This window comes from Ochlerotatus camptorhynchus, unplaced genomic scaffold (assembly GCF_037179485.1).
Source record: "Ochlerotatus camptorhynchus isolate MF236.1 unplaced genomic scaffold, CSIRO-AGI_Acam_v1.1 ptg000559l, whole genome shotgun sequence".
In the NCBI taxonomy this organism is placed as follows: domain Eukaryota; kingdom Metazoa; phylum Arthropoda; class Insecta; order Diptera; family Culicidae; genus Ochlerotatus; species Ochlerotatus camptorhynchus.
The window spans coordinates 73,579-92,625 of NW_027041042.1; the positions used below are offsets into that span (position 1 = coordinate 73,579).

Consider the following 19,047-nt stretch of genomic DNA (forward strand, 5'->3'; position numbering starts at 1 on the left):
TGAGAAATTTCATGAAATTATGACAGATAAAATATGAAATTCGTTTATTTCTTCGATGTTTGGCGTGGATTTGCTCTGCAGGTGCGGCTGAAATTTTATCAGAAATAAAACAAACAAGTCGCATAAAAAAGGTCATAATAAATTTATGAATAATTAATCACCAGTACAGTACAATAAATCATTTTGTCAATTCTAGATCCCTATGCTCTACTTAATGATCATTTACTTTCCACAATTCTGCAGTTATACAGTTGAATTCTACTCAAGTATTCAACCTAATGCCATTCTTTCAAATGACCCATTGGCAGGACACCATCAAACCAGAGAATGAGGGGCCGACACATCTAAAATCAATTTAAGATGCTCAAAAAATCTCACACTAGCGAATCAATCTTCGAAAAATCTTCTTTCATTTCTCGCATCTACTTGCATCGCATATCATATTTTTGCAGGAAATTTTCAGAATCGTCATCAATCTCCTTTTTATCTACTCAGCGTCATTCCTTCAACAAGTCCTTTTCAAGACTCTGTAGTTAATTAGATTTTCTCCCCCGTAATCCCGAACCAGTGACAGCTTTTTTTTTCCTAGATCAATCCACTCTAGTGCTTCAAAATCTCGACAGTACACGGCGATATTCAAAATTCTGCTTTGTTGGTCACTCATTTGAGCTAGCAGTCATCGTCGAGGTAAACCATGTCAATTGTCAGTGACAATCCTGTCAGTGACGAATATGTGCACATTTTCTTTAACTAAATTTGTAACGAAATAAAATTACTTGAGCAAAACAAATACATGGAGCCATTCAAGTGAACAAGCATCTTTGTCTTGAACTGCTTGGATAACAATAATGTGACACAGAATGCACGAAATTAAACGTTTTGTTGTCAGGTGAATCTTTGTCATTGACGAAAAAATGAATGAGATTTTGGCAAAGGTTTTTTGATGATCAAGTTTATCAGTGACTACGTGATAAACAATTTTGTCAATACCGCGGGAAAGTCTGTCAATGACAATGACAAATCTCAGCACTTATCCACTCCACCGTTGTAAGGTGTGGGTAGCCATCGTTGACTCAAACTAGCGTTTTCATTTCCTTACCAGTTTTGGTTTCCCGCGAATCGGGAAACAGTTGATGACTCTGCCCGGGAATTTCCGGGAATCGAGAAATATTTAAGTTCAAGGGCCAGAAAAGTATTAAGTTGAATTCATGGCAGTAACTAATCTGAATTTTTTGTAAACTTTGCAAAACAATTAGCAAAGTACACAATAATTCAGCCAGTAAGGTTTTACTGGGTTTTTAAACTGCAGAACAGTTCGGTAAAAATTTAAAAATCTGTGCGAAATTCAGAAATTTAAAAAATTAATCCGAACTTGTACATACTAGTTCTGTTTTTAGCCATTTAATGGTAGAAAATACAATTTGTTGATATCATCTTTTGTCCCAGAAGATAAATCCGAATTCTCCAAAAAATCTAATTTCAGTTTTCCTAAAAATGTTCATCTGATTTCATCGGAAGCTTCCTTCAGAAGTTTCTTCCGACTTCCTTATTTATTAGTCTTTTTGGCTTCTTCTAATTGCTCTCAAAAATGTTCCTGGCCATGAAACATCAGCAAGTATTGAAAATCATATCTCTTTCTCCTTTTTTAGCTTTTGATTTCACTCCATATCATAAATTTCTATCACCATTAGCTGGAGTACGTCGACTACACTTCAACATTTAAATCCAGCTAAAAGCTTCTTTCACTGCAAACGTCGATTTGACTTTAAAAAGAAACAAAAAGCTTTTCCCTGCTTTACCTACTTGGTAAGCTAGAAACTTGCCACACATGCTGCTTCACCACTCGTTTATTAGATAAAAAGCTCACCTCTTTGCGTTTGGCATCGCTTTCGCCATTTTGCTTCTAATTTTTCCCGTCAGATTGCACTTCTTTCGTTTCGTGGTGAAAGCTCAGGTTCGTCGATAGCGTAGCATTGAACTCTCCAATCTCCATACCATCAAAATGGTATGTGCAAAATTGATTCAACAGTTCGCCAAGAATCAAAAGTTTGCCATTCGTTCCGATTTTTTTATATCTTTTCTTGATTTGTTTTCCGTGCTGAACACTAATGTTACCGACACCAGGGAGGCAACACCCACACCTGGACCCTACACCTATCGACCCATCTACTCATGAACCGGGGACCAACGGCTTTGCTTCCCTTCCGAAGGAAGGCGTAATCAGAGATGTTATGCCTCAGAACATCCCGGCGGCGCCGACTGGGATTGAACCCAGGCCTGCTGGGTGCTCGTTCCGATAAACGAGTTAGCAAATATTGACTGGATTGTGATAGAACTTAATTTCAATCGTCAGAAGATGCTCGTAGAAATAATTTAATCTACATTATTTACAAAGAAATAACTTAATTTTTACATCGAATCTTTCAACATCTTAAGCTGTCTCTACGTAGGTAACGATTTCACTACTAGCACATCGATTAAAAGTTTGATTCAATTTGGCTACGGTTCGCGAATTTTTGTTCTATCAATGCGCAGCTACCAAACCTTAAATTGCAGTTGGCTTCTAAAACGACTCTTACAAATAAAGCAGTTAAAACAAATTTAAAATAAAACATTGAATCTCTTTCGTATAGGTATCGCGATTTTCCTACATCTATCACTAGATCATTACAGCACTATAATCTTAAGAGCATTCTCACCCCTGCCTCACATGCTTGGTGGTCTGTAAGAATGAACTCAAGGACTGCACCGGCAGACACAACACGAAGGAAACAGGAACCAATCCATGAAGATACCCTTGCAGTCGTTGTCCGGATCGTAGGCCAGTAACCGGTGCCATTTGTACTTTTGCTCGCATCCACAATCCCCGGAACAGCGAGATGTTTGAGTTTTCCTGTAGATTTAGGATCAAAGCTTTTTCAGACAATACTCGAGAAGAATTTTGAATAAAAGGATACTTACGAACAAACCTCCTGATGGATAGCCTGCTCAAAATGTTGGGTGTTGACAATGGCACGTACTTTTCCCGCCGAGTTGGAAGCCCAGTACGGTGTAACGATTTCAATCTTGGATTCGCATGCGTCCACCCTGGAATTCAAGAGATTGTTATTAAACTTATGCTCTTTGAAAATATGTCCATCAAAACTTACCTTCCCGTACTCTCTCCACTGCTATCCGACGACGCACTCGGTCTACCGTTGGACCGGGAACCACTTCCATTCCCGCTTCCCCCGTTACTTGTTCCTCCTCCTCCTCCTCCTCCTGCACCACTACTACCACCATTCGCACGACCACCCGTACTCTGCCTCTTGTCCCGTAATCGTCCGAAGTACGAATCTCCGCTGCTGAGAATTGGTTCCGGTTCATTCAACGACCCCGGCACCCCATACAAGTCCATCAAATCCGGCAGTATCGTAAAATCATCTTCCATTCCTTGGACGTGACGTTTCCGCTTCCTGTTCGGCTGCAACGGCGGATACCGGGAAGACATTTCAAAATCCCCGTACATCCGTTTCATTAACGCCTTATTCTCATCGATGAACGTTTCGATTTTATCTCTGCAAAAAAATTCAAATAGAAAAACAAACACTTAGTTCGCTGTGAATAGATCAAAGTTTCGGAGAGACAAACAAAAAAGTTCTTCCACCGTCCCACCGTCCCCTCACCATTCCACAACGCAGTTAAGATCTTCATCTCGCCCCGCGGTTGTTTGGTGACTCTTCGACACCGACGACGACGACGATTTGAATTGAGTGAAAGATACTGCCGACCTTGCCATTCTAATCGAACCAGTCAGAGTCGGTGGTGGTGCGCGATGGAATCAATTATGATGAACCGTGTCACCATGCCACGCCGGCGATTGCGATCGTCCGTGCAGGAGATTGAGAGATCAAATATGAGTGGGACAAGTGGATTTTTGTTAGTTAAATGTCGTGGCTTTACCCACGGAAGAGGGTGAATGGCTATAAATGGGAATATTCAACAATGCGTTCAAATTTGCCATCGAGCATAAACAGATTAATGCCGCCTGGTTATAAGATAGTAACTTGTTGAGAGCGGAATTTTCCACTGAGCCTGGGAACATACCAAAACCACAGACAAACAGATATAATACTCGCAAGTTGTTCATCGAACTCGCATTTAACGGTCAATTTAAATTTGTCTTAGTCGATAGTATCGCCACCAGTGGCGCGTTAGTAAATTCCTTTGTTTTTAATGTTTACACACTACTGCCAACTAAAGATGGCGGTAGGTTTTAGTAACGATGTTTTACAGAGAGAAATATTCAATGTGTTATGTCTGTTTGCCTGTGCAGAACTATTAACGTGGTTAAAATTCTTGGGGTTGCTAAATGGAATCTCAAAGTGCTACTGCACAGAATAAAAAGGTGCTTAAACATTTGATAAAAGATATTTATTTATGAAGGCAAAGATTTCGATGTTTACTGTTAAACCAAATGCTACACCCAAAATTGGTGATGTAGTTTTTCAGAACATTTCGAATTATTATATTAAACATAAAAATTAATTACACTTGACAAATTCTATCTGTTGTGGAGTGCTTCTGTTTATTTCACAAGTATGATCCCTTTTCCTTGATGACTCAAAAAAGAACCTGGCTAGTTTTTGGTGTAATAATTTGACGTATCGTTGCTAATTTTTATGTCAACCAGAGACAAATACACAAAGATAATGTAACTTCAGCTTCACACAAAACCAAGAAATTAAAAAAAAAAAAAAACATTGATTAGTTGTGATATGGGGCCAATATACTCTGCAATCTGGTTGTAGAACCACTAAGGTGTTACCATACAACGTATGATTGTATCGTGCGGTATATCGTAAAACCATCGTACAACCAAATTGCATTGTGTATTGACCTCGTTAGACGTCATGGGCACTTGATAATACCTTCTTTTATCAATCTATGTTTCAAAAACAGCACGAAATGTGTTTGTATGGCCATGTTCATCCAAATAGAACGTTGCCCAAGTAACAATTATGGTTTTATGAGGGTTCTATAGACCATGATTTAGACTTTTAGAATGCTTTAAAACCACGATAAAACTAGCATTGTTACTTGGGTGATGAAGATAATAATTGATCATAATGAATTGTGCTACCAAAATGCTCTAATCTGCAGTCAGGAAGAGCAGTCAAGATTTCAGTATCAATGTGGATCTGGTTATTCTGGAAATCTCATGCTGGTAGACGCTGATGCCCTGTTTTCATTATGCTGACTACTTTTTTTTAACAGTGCTAGTACACTAGCGCTAGCAAATCCGCACAGATGTAAACACCACTTTAGTGTGTCGTTATAGGCTATAATACGTGACATGGAGTATCGTGAGACATGTAACGCTTCGTCCAGACAATTTATGGAATAGTACTGAATTTTGTGGAACTGTTTATTTAATTAATTAGCTTAATTACTGTCATGCTAAATTTAGACCAAGTTGCCCACTGATGTTAGATGTGTGCGCCCTTCCCACCTCAAATCTATACGCCCCTTTCAAGAGCGCCCATAATTGTAATATAGCAATTAATAACTGCATTTTCACGCAATTTAGTTCCCTTTAATTGACACTGGAGTATGAATAAAGCTTTTCTGCAATTAGCATGCCATAAAACTTAAAATGAGAATTTAAACCAGACCCTGATAAGCCAATCCCCTTGTCACTATTCTATCCCACGATGCTTTTTCATTGTCATCGTTCACAAATAAGAATTGGGATGCGATCATAACAAAACTGAATAACAGGCAATAGTATTAACACATACAAACAGACTTAAAACTGGCAATTTCTTTATCTAACACGCATTTAACGGTCAATTTAAATGTTTTTAGTTGGTACTACCGCCACCTGTGGCGCACAAAGTCAATAAACATACTACTGCCATCTGTTCAGCGTACTACTCATCACAGTATACTCAACAGATGGCGGTAGTGTTTTAGTGACGATGTTTTATATTTAAAAATATTCAATGTGTTATGTCTGTTTGTCTGTGGTATTAATTTAAGCAAGGATAAGAATCTCCAGGCGGCGCCGCCGGGATGTTCTGAGGTATGATCACGCCTTATATTCAAGGGAAGTAAAGCCCCCGGTTCATGATTTGATGGGTCGATAGGTAGGGTCCAGGTGTGGGAGCTGTCTCCTTGGCGTCGATAGCTCAGCATGGAAAACAAGATCGATGGAAAACAAAAAGAATCTCCAACAGGCATCTTAACTAGAAATGTGGCTGTTATTTCTATAGTGAGATATGAGATGAACGGCACAATCCATAGAGATCCTGCAAGTTTCCAGATATTCATAGAATATCCCTGAAAATCCTGGAATTTTCTTGACGTTCTCGGAATGTTCCGTTAATTTCTCTGGACTTCCTCGAAGTTCTCTGGACTTTCTAGAGATTCTTTTCACATCCCTGAAGTTCTCTTCTCAGAATTTCTAAGAGTTCTCACAATTTTCTTGAAGTAAATGGAACTGCATTGAAGTTTTCGAACCCACCCGGATGCTCACGGAACTTCCCTTAACCTTTACGCGTCTAACGTCTAACTTTGTAAAGGTTTCAAAATTCAATTAGCTCTATAAACATCGGTTCTCAATCGATTTCTGCAAAACAAGTTGCATTTGGTCGGAAATCTATTCAAGTTTTTGAATTCATCAGGAAAATATTGGATCAATACATGGTTCTGGAGTTATTTTGGTTTCCACTGGGGTCATTCTCGAACGGCATTCGGCTTCCTGTTGTATAATAATTATACACACGGTGAACATAATATTTTCTCACTTAAATGATGTAATTAGACCAATGCAATGGTGGCTATACCGATGGTCCATGATCACATTGAGTATCCCGGAAAAGTTTCGGTTCTCCCGGGAAAGTGGCCAATTCTCAACAAGAACCAAAACCCGTCGTGTGACATATCAAACTTCATAGCCGGTAATGGACTTATTGATAGTCCAGGATCACACTAGCACTCCCGGGCATGTTCCGGTTCCCCCGAGGTAGTGGTCAATTCTCAACAAGAAGCAAACCCCGTTAGGCGACATCAACTTTCATGGTTTTTCAAACATCGACCGGTAATGACTTTATTAAGAGAATATGGTCACATTGGCCATCCCAGAAATGTACCGGTGCGCTCGGAGATGTGGCCAATTCTCAACAGGAATTAAAACTCGTCGTGCGACACATCAAACTTAATGATTTTTAATAATTCGGCCAGTAATGGCCTCATTGAGAGTCCACACTCACACAAGCCTTCCTGGGCATATTCTGGTAACCGAAGAAATGTTCCGTTGCCCACGGAGAAGTGGCCAATTCTCGACAAGAACCAAAACCCGTTGTGAGACATATCATATTGGCCATCCCGGAAATGTTCAAGTGCCCTCTGAGAAGTGGACAATTCTCAAGAATTTAAACTCGTCGTGGGACGCATCAAACTTCATGATTTTACAAAACTCGACCGGTAATGGCCTTATTGAAGGTCCACGGTCACACTAGTCTCCCCGGGAATGTTCCGATGGCCCCGGAAATGTTCCGGTATCCCTAGGAGGTGGTCAATTCTCGACAAAAACCAAAACCCGTTGTGCGACATATCAAATTTCATGATTTTACAAAACCCGAGAGTTCGATATGTCGCACGACGGGTTTTGGTTTTTGTGAACATTGCCCGAAACATTTCTGGGGGAACCAATATGGGCTAGTTTGACCATGTGCTGTCAATAAGGCCATTACCAGCCGGTTTTTGCAAAATCATAAAGTTTGCTGTGTCGCACGACGAATCTGCATTCTTGTCGAGAATTGACCACTTCCGCACAGCAAAAAATCAAGTTTGAAATCGCATCAAAGTTTATGTACTTCAATCGTGTATGGTGTAATATTGCTTGCCCAATATTACAAAATTATCATCAAAACAATGCATTACGCTGCTTTTACTGCATTTGTTTTTTTTTTGTGGCCATAAAAATTACATGAGATTTTCGACATGCTTGAAGTGCATCCTCTCGGATGTAATATTAAAACTAATGTTTTGCTGTGCAAGGTCACCGGTACATTTCTGAGGTAGCCAATGTGACCCGTGGTAATGGCCTTATTAACCGTTGGTAGTGGCTTTATTGAGAAAACACGGTTACAGTGGCCATCCCGGAAATGTGCTGGTGCCCTTGAGTAAGTGGCCAATCCTCAACAAGAATTAAAACTCATCGTGCGACACATCAAACTTCATGATTTTGCCTTATTGGCAGTCCACGGTCACACTAGCCCTTCCGGACATGTTGTGGTTCCCTATAAATGTTACGGGGTGCCCTCGAGAAAATGAACGACTCTCAACAAGAACCAAATCCCGTCGTGTAACATATCAAACTTCATGGTTTTGTAGAACTCGGCCAGTTGGCCTTATTCAGAGTCCACATTTCTCGACAACCACTAAACCTAATTGGACTTGTCGCTAGTTGGGTTGGACGTTTAGTAATTGACATCGCATTCATGCAACATGAAAAGCGGCAAGATGACAAAAACTAAATGTCCTCAAAAGCACACACTACTAAAAAGTAATGTAAATTTCGGTTCCCTGAGACCGACACATGTAAGGCCTTTGACATAAGAATCAGTTGAAAGAAATGTGAAAATCAATTCAATTAAACGTTCTCTTCGTCGACTAGCTGATTTTTCGGTTTGAGAACACTTAATTTTACATGAAATTTTTGTTTACGTTCTATGATTTACATCCAATCAGCGTTGCCAGATATACCGATTTATCGGTATTTATACCGATTTCCGAACTAGATACCGATATACAGATAAGGTTACTCAGAATACCGATTTTTGAGGTTTATACCGATTTATACCGATTTTATTAAATAATCAACAAGATTATTGCCTGCCCGCACTTGAATTTTGGAGAAAATTATTGTGAGAGACTTGTATCTTTTTGAATATCTCATTTTTTTTTTGAGACTTTAAAATTAAAAAAAAAATCATCTTTAAAAATATCTTATGGATACTCTTTCGATTAATGTTTCAATTTCCTCACCGTTTTTGGATGCCCATGAATCGATAAACAGTCGATGGCTCTTTCTGTTAATTCCGGGGGAATAGGGACATACTTTTTAAACATTATTTAAGTTCCTGAATTATCTACACCTTACATCGTAAATTATTTTATGATTCCTCTCGCAAACTTATTTGACTTCCCTTGGAAGCTGCTTCAGCCTTCGCTCAAATGAGTCTTCCATCTTTTCCTGCCAGTTTTTTAAACTTTTCCGGAACTTTAGGGATACTTCCAGATTTTGCGGATCCACACTAGCTGCAGGAACTTTTAAGAAGCTCTGAAACTTCAGAAAAGTCCATACTTTTGAGTAAGTTTCAATAAATTGAAGAATGTTTCAATAACTTCTCTTGAAATTCTGAAACCCGGTCCAGAAAACTCCAGTGAACTTAAGGAAACATCATAAATATTTTGGATGCTTCACAAGTCCAAAGAACTCCTGAAAAAATTTAATGGTTTTAAGGAAAGCTCCATAAGTTTCAGGAGAATTGAGAACTTAAGGAAGCTCCGAGAACATCAGGACAGATCAATAAATTTCAAGAAAGTCGCTGAAATTTTAAAGGAGTTCCGAGAAACTAAGGCAATTTCCGAAAACTTCAGCAATGTTCCGAGGGGCTCATGCAAATTTAAGAAACGTAAGGGAAGTTACATGAAAATAAGCACATTGTGAGAACATTTAATGGGAAGTTCCGTGCTTGCAGTGATGATAACTTTTAAAAATTAGAAAAATCTGGAAGATCAGAGAACTTCAATGCTGATGTTACAATATATTCAAGAAAATTATGAGAGCGCCTAAATTTTTTTGTAATCTTCAAGAAAGTCTAGAAACCTTCAAAGTTTATTAGAGATATTCCGGTAGTCTCATTATAATCAGGGAAGTTCCGAGTATTTCAAAGATGATCAGATTACTCCAAAACAGTCCGAGGAAATATGGAATATTCCTAAGTACATTTCAGGAATGTTCCAAAAACTTCAGGGGCATTGCGGGGTCTTCAGTGATGTTTATGACCATTTGGAAAATTTTCTGGATCATTAGAACATCCCCCAAGAGCTCTTTCTTCCGGAATTATGTCCTTATTTCTTTCGACTGTTCCATTAGCGCTCTGGCTTCCGACTTCTTCCAGAATTTTTTTTTTCCAATCTACCTTAGGAAGTTTCTTCCGTCTTCTCCAGGAACTTCAATTTAACTTCTCCCAGAAATTTCTTTCGTCTAGTTCTGGAATTTTGTCCAGTTGGTTTTTTTACTTCTATTGGATGGTTTTTACGAGCTCATTCTGGCTTCCCCTGTAAATGACTTCTTCTGGAATTTATTTCCGATATCCGAAACTTTTCTGCCTTCCTTTGACTGTGAAATCCCAATTTTTCTGAATGTTTCTTTAAATTTTTGCCAGAAGTTTCTCGCGGATGATTTTCCGACTTCTCTCAGAACTTTCCTCAAATTTCCTCCAGGAGAGCTTCTTTCTCCTTTCTTTGGATGTTGTTTTCAGCTTCTTCCAGAAGCTAATTCAAACATTCCCCGGAGTTTTCTTCTGGAATTTTCCAATCATAGTCCAAAAGATACAAAACTTCGCTTTCAAAAACGGCAAAACTTTAAAATTAATTAAAATAGTGAATACCGATAAATACCGATTTTTTAAAATCTTTGATACCGATAAGCTTTAAAACATTCTGGCAACGCTGCATCCAATATGGATTACGTCTCGTGAAAAAGTAGTTATTTCTAAGTGGGCACTCTTATTAGTCCGTAAAATTAATTAAAAATTATGAAATAGTTTAAAAAATTGATGCGTAAAATTAGCATGAATCACTTTTTACATGGACATGATGTAGAATAAAATCTATATTTAACGTTTTGCAGGGTGACATAAACCAAGCCTAATCATAAAAAAAAACAAGAGGATCTGTCAAATTAGCATGAGTGCTCCAATAAAGCACTGCACGCAAAAGATTACCTCTCGTTTTGCCGTCCTCTTTTCACCTTTCTCCATGAGAATGAAAGAGATAGGAACAAATAGAGACCAAAACAAATCCGGCATAGCTGTCAATATTTGCGGGTGCGAAAAGGAAATTAGGAGATTTAGGATCGCGTAGTGATCTATATGAAATTTGACTTCATTCGAGTTGTTTGCAGATTGACGACGTTTCAGTCCTGTTGGCACACGGTTCAGATGCAATTTTTATCATTAATAGTGACTAGTAATCCTGAATACAGAGATTCACGGAAATATTATCAAACGATTTGGCAACGTGATTTGTTTTGTTTACAAAAGCTGCAAACACTTACCGCGGAGTAAAATGTTCCAGCTTTGTGTGTGACTTTATCGTTGCTTACTCTACGAGTTAGTTTGTTTACGATGTTTGAATTCTCAGTGAACTGGTGAACTATTTTTGCCAAGTTTTGCAATAACCGTGGTCGTAGAAGTGCAACGAAGTGAAGCAATTGACCTACTAATTTCTTTTTTTTTATGAAACGCGCAAATGTTGGCTACTTCTCTCGTGGTTCTAGAAGAAAAAGTCTCAAAATAATGTTTTATTTCAAAGTTCGAGTGGTAGCAATCGTCATTTTAACTGCTCGAATGAAGTGGTTAATTGGAGATTTTTTTCAGTTTCCAAAAATCGCTGAATTTCTGAAAAAAAAATGGCTGGAGTTTTGCGGACTACGGTTTTTTTCCGTAGTGGATTCTATGCGGTATCTAGTTACACCACTATTTTGCTAAAGAATTAACATGTATTGGTGAAAAACAGATATATTGCGTTCAGTCTTATTGCGCACTTCATACCAAATAGGACAAATAAGCGCGTTAAAAAGGGTGTTTGCATTGTGCACTAATTTCTTATGATACAAGCAATAAATGCTCCGAAGACACCAAAATGATTTAACGGAATCGTGTCCTTTTATCAAACTTTTTTGCATTTTTGGGGCTGTCCAGTTATTTCTAATTTTAACCGAACTGAAATATCTATAAAAACTTTCTGTGCACAATTTATTATATTATTGTTAATTATGCTTAAAACTCTCTTATCTTAACATACGTATTTAACTGTAATATTTTGTTTCTTTTATAAACGTTTTGTTTGAACTTATTTCACCCCGATTACAATACTTTTCAACTCAATAAGAAACCCTCAGAACATTTTCTAATCAGAACGCTCGTTTGGCTCACATTTTTACAGTTCTCACTGCTCGATTGGCTCAAAATGGCCCCTTCCGCGGATCTCTATATATATGGTTACTAATAGTGACTTATCTTCTGAATGTGACAGCATCATTGACATTTATACGGCTGAAATGTTTGCATTTCCTCGGGGGCAATGGAAACTATCTGAGAGACCCAATTTGACCGTAAACTATCAATAAGGCAATTACTGGTCGAGTTCATCAAAATCATGAAGCTTGATGTGTCGCATGACGGATTGACGGGTTTATATACTAATTGAAAATTGGCCACTTCCCCGAGGGCACCGGAACATATCCTAGAAGACCAATGTGACCGTGGACTCTCAATAAGGCCATTACCGGCTCAGTTTTGAAAAAAACAATAAGTTTGATGTGTTGCACGACATGTTTTGGTTCATGTCGAAAATGCATCACTTCCCCGGGGGTATCAGAACATGCCCGGGAGGGCGAGTGTTACAGTGAACTATCAACAAGACCATTACCGGCATTGTTTTGAAAAATCATGAAGTTAGATTTATCGCACAACGGAGGCACTGGAACATGCCCGGGAGGGCTAGTGTGATTGTGGACTATCAATAAGGTCATTACCGGCCAAGGTTTGTAAAATCATGAATTTTTATATGTCGTAAAACGGGTTTTGGTTCTCGTTGAGAATTGGCCAATTTTCCGGGGACACCGGAACATGCCTGGAAGGGCTAGTTAATAAGTCCATTACCGATAAAGTGTTGTACAACCATGTAGTTTGATATGTCCTGCGACAGGTTTTGATTCTTGTTGAGAATTGGCCACTTCCCCGGGGGAACCTGAACCTGTCCGAGATGCCCAGGGTTATCATGGATCATCGGTATAGCCACCATTTATCCAATTACATCATTTGCGTGAGAAAATATTATGTTCACCGTGTGAATAATTATTGCAGAACAGTAAAGCCGAATGCCGTCCCAGAGTGACCCCAACGAAAACTAAAATAAATAAGGAACCATGTATTGATCGATGTATTCTAAAACTTGAATAGATTACCAGCATAATGCAAATTATTTTGCACAAAAAGATCGAGAAATGATGTGTTTAGAGCAAATTGAATTTTGTAATCGAAGCAAATTTAGACGTTAGGCACGCCGAGTTAACATATTCAGACTTTCCTAAACTTCTAAAGCTCTGATCTTAATATAAAATTTCTAAGAAGACCTAAGCATCACTAGCATCAAAGACCTAACCTCTGATCTTCGGTGGAGCTTTCAAAAATGTTATGATTTTTTTACATCTCTGAAGTTTTCAGGGCTACTTTAGAATTCGGGAGTATCTCAAAATTCTCTAATATTTTTCTGCAATTGATGGAACTACAATCAGCTTCCCTGCAGTTCACCAAACTCTAGAAACTACCCTGAAACTTACGCAACTTCTTTGAAAATGTCCCCGCATTTTTTTAAGTACATGACGATTTTGGAGTTTTCCTTAAGTTTTTGGAGTTTACCTGAAGCTCTCGCAATTTCCCTGAAGTTCTTGGATCTTCCCTTAAAATTTTCTGAACTTCTATCAAGCTTCCGACGTTCTATGGACGTGTACTCGAAAATTTCCTGAAAATTCTTTGAATTTCGCTCAAATTTACTGTACTTCTTTTCCTGTAATTGGCTTTTTTTAATTTTGAATAATTTATCGGTTTTTATGCACCCTCTCAAAGAGCTTCGTTTTCTTGGCACAACGATTTGTTTTCGAACCCATACTCTTTCATCTCGATTATTAAATCAAGATTTCAAGCAAAATAATAACTTCACTGTTTGCCACTAAACTAAAAAAAAAATGACAGCTCGCTCCCATACAAAGTCCCATTGAGGGGCACTAAGATGGTGATTTTTGAAAATGTAATAGCACTTTTTTAAATTCTTCCAGTCCAGTTCCAAAGGACCAACATTTATGAAATTTTTGATTTCGGTTCCATTGTTAATGCAGATTACGAATATACATGTACATCAATACCCTTAAAAAAACCAAATTGAAGCGAAATACAGTCAACTCTTCATACCTCGATATTGAAGGGAACATCGAGTTAAAGAATAATACCGAAATATTTCATTTACTGGAATATCTGGAATATATGAGGTAATACATATGAATTCGAAAAATCTTTGAATTATCCCTCTATGAATGTTCTGAGTGGTTAATTTATAAAATTAAGCTGATATAAACACAACACACATTAGTGCTGCTAGTTCTTGAAATTTAATTTGTCATGATATCAAAGGTTCTGGTCAGTTCTGGATGTTGCTCTATTCCCGAAAAAAAAATAATTATAATAAAACAACGAAATTGCAATGATTTTTACAGTTGAATTTTGAGTACATTAAAATTTATTGTTAGATTATTGTACGAGAGAAAAAAAAATAGATTTCGATTTTTAGCGATACAATGCTCAAACAACGAAAATTAGTGTGATGAGATCAAATTTGTTTGAGAAAAATCCCTTTTTAATCTGAAAATCGTTAACTTCGCGTATGAAGTAACATAAAAACACTTTGAATGTAACAACTCAAGGCGGGAGTAGCCGTCAACAATGCTGATGATGGTACAACACGCAACAATCACCCTACTGCTTTCTCTCTGAGATGATCACGTTGGTCATGACGAGAGGAGCAACACAATAGTTGGGTAAAGAAGAACTGCATTATAACATACCATCGACTGGAAATTCTCTCGCAACGTGGGGCTTTAGGTAGTGTTGAAAACGTCGCTAGAACTATTCCACAGCCGCAGTCAGTTTATGAGCAAAAAGAGGGACGCACATTTTTGCCTGGGGACTTGGAGACATACTTCAAGTCCCCGCGTACATCGTACGGGTTAGGCAAAAATGTGCGTCAACTTCTATTCAATTTTCATACTGCCGTACTCTAACGGAACTATCCACCTACCCTCTTCTAAAGATCATTCTCTAGCTAATAAATCATCACACTAAAGCTTCATGTTAGCATTTCCAACCAACTCTGAATATTGTTAAGATGTTTAACAACCCCTCTTTTTCACAGTAAATTTCCTCAAATACCATGATTTTCATTGTTGTGAACCACGAATTTCATTGTGATTTTATGCTAATGGACAAAAACGTCCAATGTTTTGACAGTTAATATCATGGTTACAATGATAATCTTTGTATTTTTATTACTTTGACTATATGTTTTAGTATTACTTCTACGTGAAGTCAACGATTTCACACTGCCGTACTCTAACGGAACTATCAACTCTATGCTTTCATCTACTCCATCTATCGTATAAAAATTACCACTACAGTCTGTTATTTGAAATTAGCATCTTCAACTATTTTTATTATATTTTTTACGGGTTGCCCTGAGTATGTCCGGCCATTAAATCGAAACCGAAAATGGCCGAATTCCGACACTAGGTTTGTTGCTCCTAGTGCACAATTATGTCATTTTTCATAGAATTCGGAGAGGGAAAAAGAAAGATAGATTCGTCCGGATGGAATCCCCAACGTGATTTCGGAAACGGCGATCCAGGCGTTCCCGGACATGATCAGGGTGCTGCTGCAGAAATGTTTAGATGAAGGTAACTTCCCAGACAGATGTGGTCAGTCCTACGGGTTTGTCCGTAGATCTACTACTACTAAATTTGCTACGGATCTACGGACCGCTCATAAAACTCTACGGATTTTCCAGATTTTTTGGGATTTCTTGAAAAATGTCGAAAAATTTAAGTTTTTGAATGACTGTTTTTGGAAGAAAAAAAAAATTATTAAATTTAGCAATAATTAGCAAATGCACTAGAATCAAATACACCTATCTACGATCGTACGCCATGAAAAGTTAACAACACTGGATAGAGGTTACTGAAAACAGTATTGCTGCCAAAACCAGGAATACCTAAGGTTGATCCAGAATCTTACAGGACTATATGCTTTCTGGATACACTTGTAAAACCTCAAAGGTCTGTTGAAATTTACGAGCAGGGGTTGTCAAAGATGCAGTTCGGATTTCGGAAAGAAATATCTACGGTGGACGCAATCTGGACAAATCATACCAAAATACTTGGTATGGCAGGTGATTTGCACCTGTGCGTGGGCTGAAAAGCGAAATTTTCGTTATAACTGGCATTGTGTTTTCAAAAACGATTGTTGTCTTTTTTGAAGAAACACAGTTGTTTCGTGCTGTTTTGGCCAGACCTCGCTTGCGTCACTACGGAAAAATGACTCAGGAACGGTTTACCGCCAACAACGCGCAAGTCGTACCCAAGGACAAAAACCCTCCAAACTCGCTGGAGCTGCACCTAATTGAAAAATATTAGGCAATCGTTAAGCGTAACCTCAAGAAAACTCGGAAAACAGTTGGAAATGAGAAACAGTTCAACGCAAATTGACGTTCAGCATCAAATAAGGATGGTACAACAGCGGTACAATCTGATGGAAGGTGTGAAACGGAAAGCCTGACTTTTCACATTTGGAAAATCGGAAGCCTAATCAAATAATTTTCCTGTATTTTTTAGTAATTGAACTTCAAAAAGAAAAAAGATTGGTCATTTATACTATAACATAATCAGTGTGCACTTTATCATGATTGTCCAATTTTTGACCGTTCCAACCTTTACTACGGTCTGAGTACTAAATACTGGCATATAAAGCTTAAAATGGGAAAGCTCCAAACGGTTGGATTCCCATCAAAAACTTATTACATTTCTTATCAAATATGAGCCAACTTAAAAAAAAATGAGTAAGCTCAAACCTGGGATGATTTAGGAAATGATGAGTGAAAACACTGGTTTCAAACAAACTGTCGAAAGACATACGATACAAATTGGGCAATTGCAGAGATAGTGACGGCATTTCATCCAGGGTATCTGCTTTACTAGGATGACTTTTTCTAAGCCAATGATAGACACACTCTCTCTCTCTCTCTCTTGACAGTGTTGTTAGAAGCAATCTGATTATGAAATTTCCACCCACGCAGGATAGAGTAAATTTGGATTATCAAAGCACAGTAAAGGCCACTTGACCTGCACCTAGTCTTAACTGCTAACTTTTTACGACTTCGTCTGGTACAAGCACGGTGTGTGGGTGGTGTTGCCGGTAATGACGCTAACTGGTTATAAATGGTCTAATACGATGACAACACCAAAAATACTAGGAAGTAACACAAGAACTAACAAAGGCGTTTGCCTTCCTCTATTAAACACTTACATTGGGTAACTGTTGCCAGCCGTCGGACAGAACAGCTGATGATACTTCTTAACACAAGGAACACCTTTGATCACATCTCCCCGCACGTTGAGACCAAGCGCTACCGATAGGGCCGTCCACCAGATCTGCAAAATAAAGAAGAAGAAGCATTATTATTATTATTATTTTTTTGGATTTGTTTTCCGTGCTGAGCACCAATGCCAACGACGCCAGGGAGGCAGCTCCCACACCTGGACCCTACCTATCGACCCATCAACTTATGAACCGGGACCGACGGCGAAGGAAGGCGTGATATGATCAGAGATGTTATGCCTCAGAACATCCCAGCGGCGCCGACTGGGATTGAACCCAGGCCTGCTGGGGTGAGAAGTAATCACGCTTACCACTACACCACCGGCGCCGCTAAGAAGAAGCATAAGAAATAATAAGAAATAAGCATTGACCGTCTGATCGGTGAAAAAGCGTGAGTAGATGATACAGTAATGACCCGATTTGGCAGCCCCCGTTTTGAAAATATTTTCTCTTGTTATTCGAAACCCATGCGCTTTTTCAGTGATCTTATTGCACCAAAGTAAATCTTAAACATCAATTTTGGAGGGGAATGAGAAAGATGTATAATTACGGTTCAGCGGAATTATTGAGAGGTAAAAATCTGATGCGCGGAGGGGTTGATAACATCGGGGCATTACTGTATAAGGAACGCTCGCAAAAGTCAACAGACGATCAGAGTGGAGAGACTCGTTCGGTTCGATTGACTTTAATCCTGATTGAAATTCAAATCATCAGAGCGTTGACTCATCTTCGAGTCTTGGAGGGCGGCATGTTTATTCAATTCATTGAAAATGTTAAAATAAACCTTTTCGATGAGAAAGTCATCTCACGTAGTTTCTCGGCGTGACAGTTTATGAGAAAATAAATTGCGTCGGGACTTTGCTTTTGCACGTCTGCTAATGTCACATTCAAGTCACGCGAATGGGTCTTTACGACGACCCTAAATTCGTACCTTATTGCTTTGAGCAAAACTTAAACATTTCATTGAGAGGTTTCCACACAAAAATCATGTGTTAAAAATTCAGACTAACTCAACCAGGTGGCTCGGACAAGTGTCCAGCAGGCTTGTCTACAAATCTGCACTCCCTTCTTAAAATGCTCACCTTGTGCAACACATTTGCGGCACCACGGGAAAGCATAGAAACGGTTGACAAATTGATTTATTTGGTCATTTTTGCAATTCAGTAAACAGCTCCGATAGCGGATTAGAATAGAGAAAAACCCAATCGTGATACCATTCATGCATTGCGTTGCTTAAGCACCAGGCATACGAGTGTTTCAGTTCCCAGCACGCAATAGAACACAGGCTATGTACTGGAGCAGCCGAGACATAGCAGTTGGTTCGGTAGCAGCTAGCCTTGTCCTTACCTTAGCGCACATACCGTCTGCTCCTGCCATAAATACGATAAATACGATAAATTAATTTACATTTTAATAACATGCCGCTCGTTGATTCACCGATTCCATTGGGTACCCAGGTAACTCGAGTGACAATGGACAAGAAGGTATCTCTATAGGTTCGAATGAAAAGTTCGTTGCGACTCCATACACAGGTGGGGTGTGGTTTTATTAGCCTATTCAATATGGC

At 38.7% G+C, this 19,047-nt stretch overlaps 1 protein-coding gene across 1 annotated transcript in view; it reads right to left on the minus strand.

The window, feature by feature from the left end:
* Positions 1–2,362: 2,362 nt before the first annotated feature.
* The window catches only part of spz3 (Spaetzle domain-containing protein 3), an 85,993-nt gene continuing 69,308 nt past the window's right edge, over positions 2,363–19,047 (minus strand). Inside the window, exons 4-7 of the mRNA XM_065236642.1 lie at positions 17,409–17,533; positions 3,150–3,557; positions 2,962–3,087; positions 2,363–2,893 (exon numbers count right to left, since the gene is read on the minus strand). Coding sequence (XP_065092714.1) covers positions 2,737–2,893; positions 2,962–3,087; positions 3,150–3,557; positions 17,409–17,533 — 816 coding nt within the window. The 3' untranslated portion in view covers positions 2,363–2,736. The remainder of the gene's footprint in view (positions 2,894–2,961; positions 3,088–3,149; positions 3,558–17,408; positions 17,534–19,047) is intronic.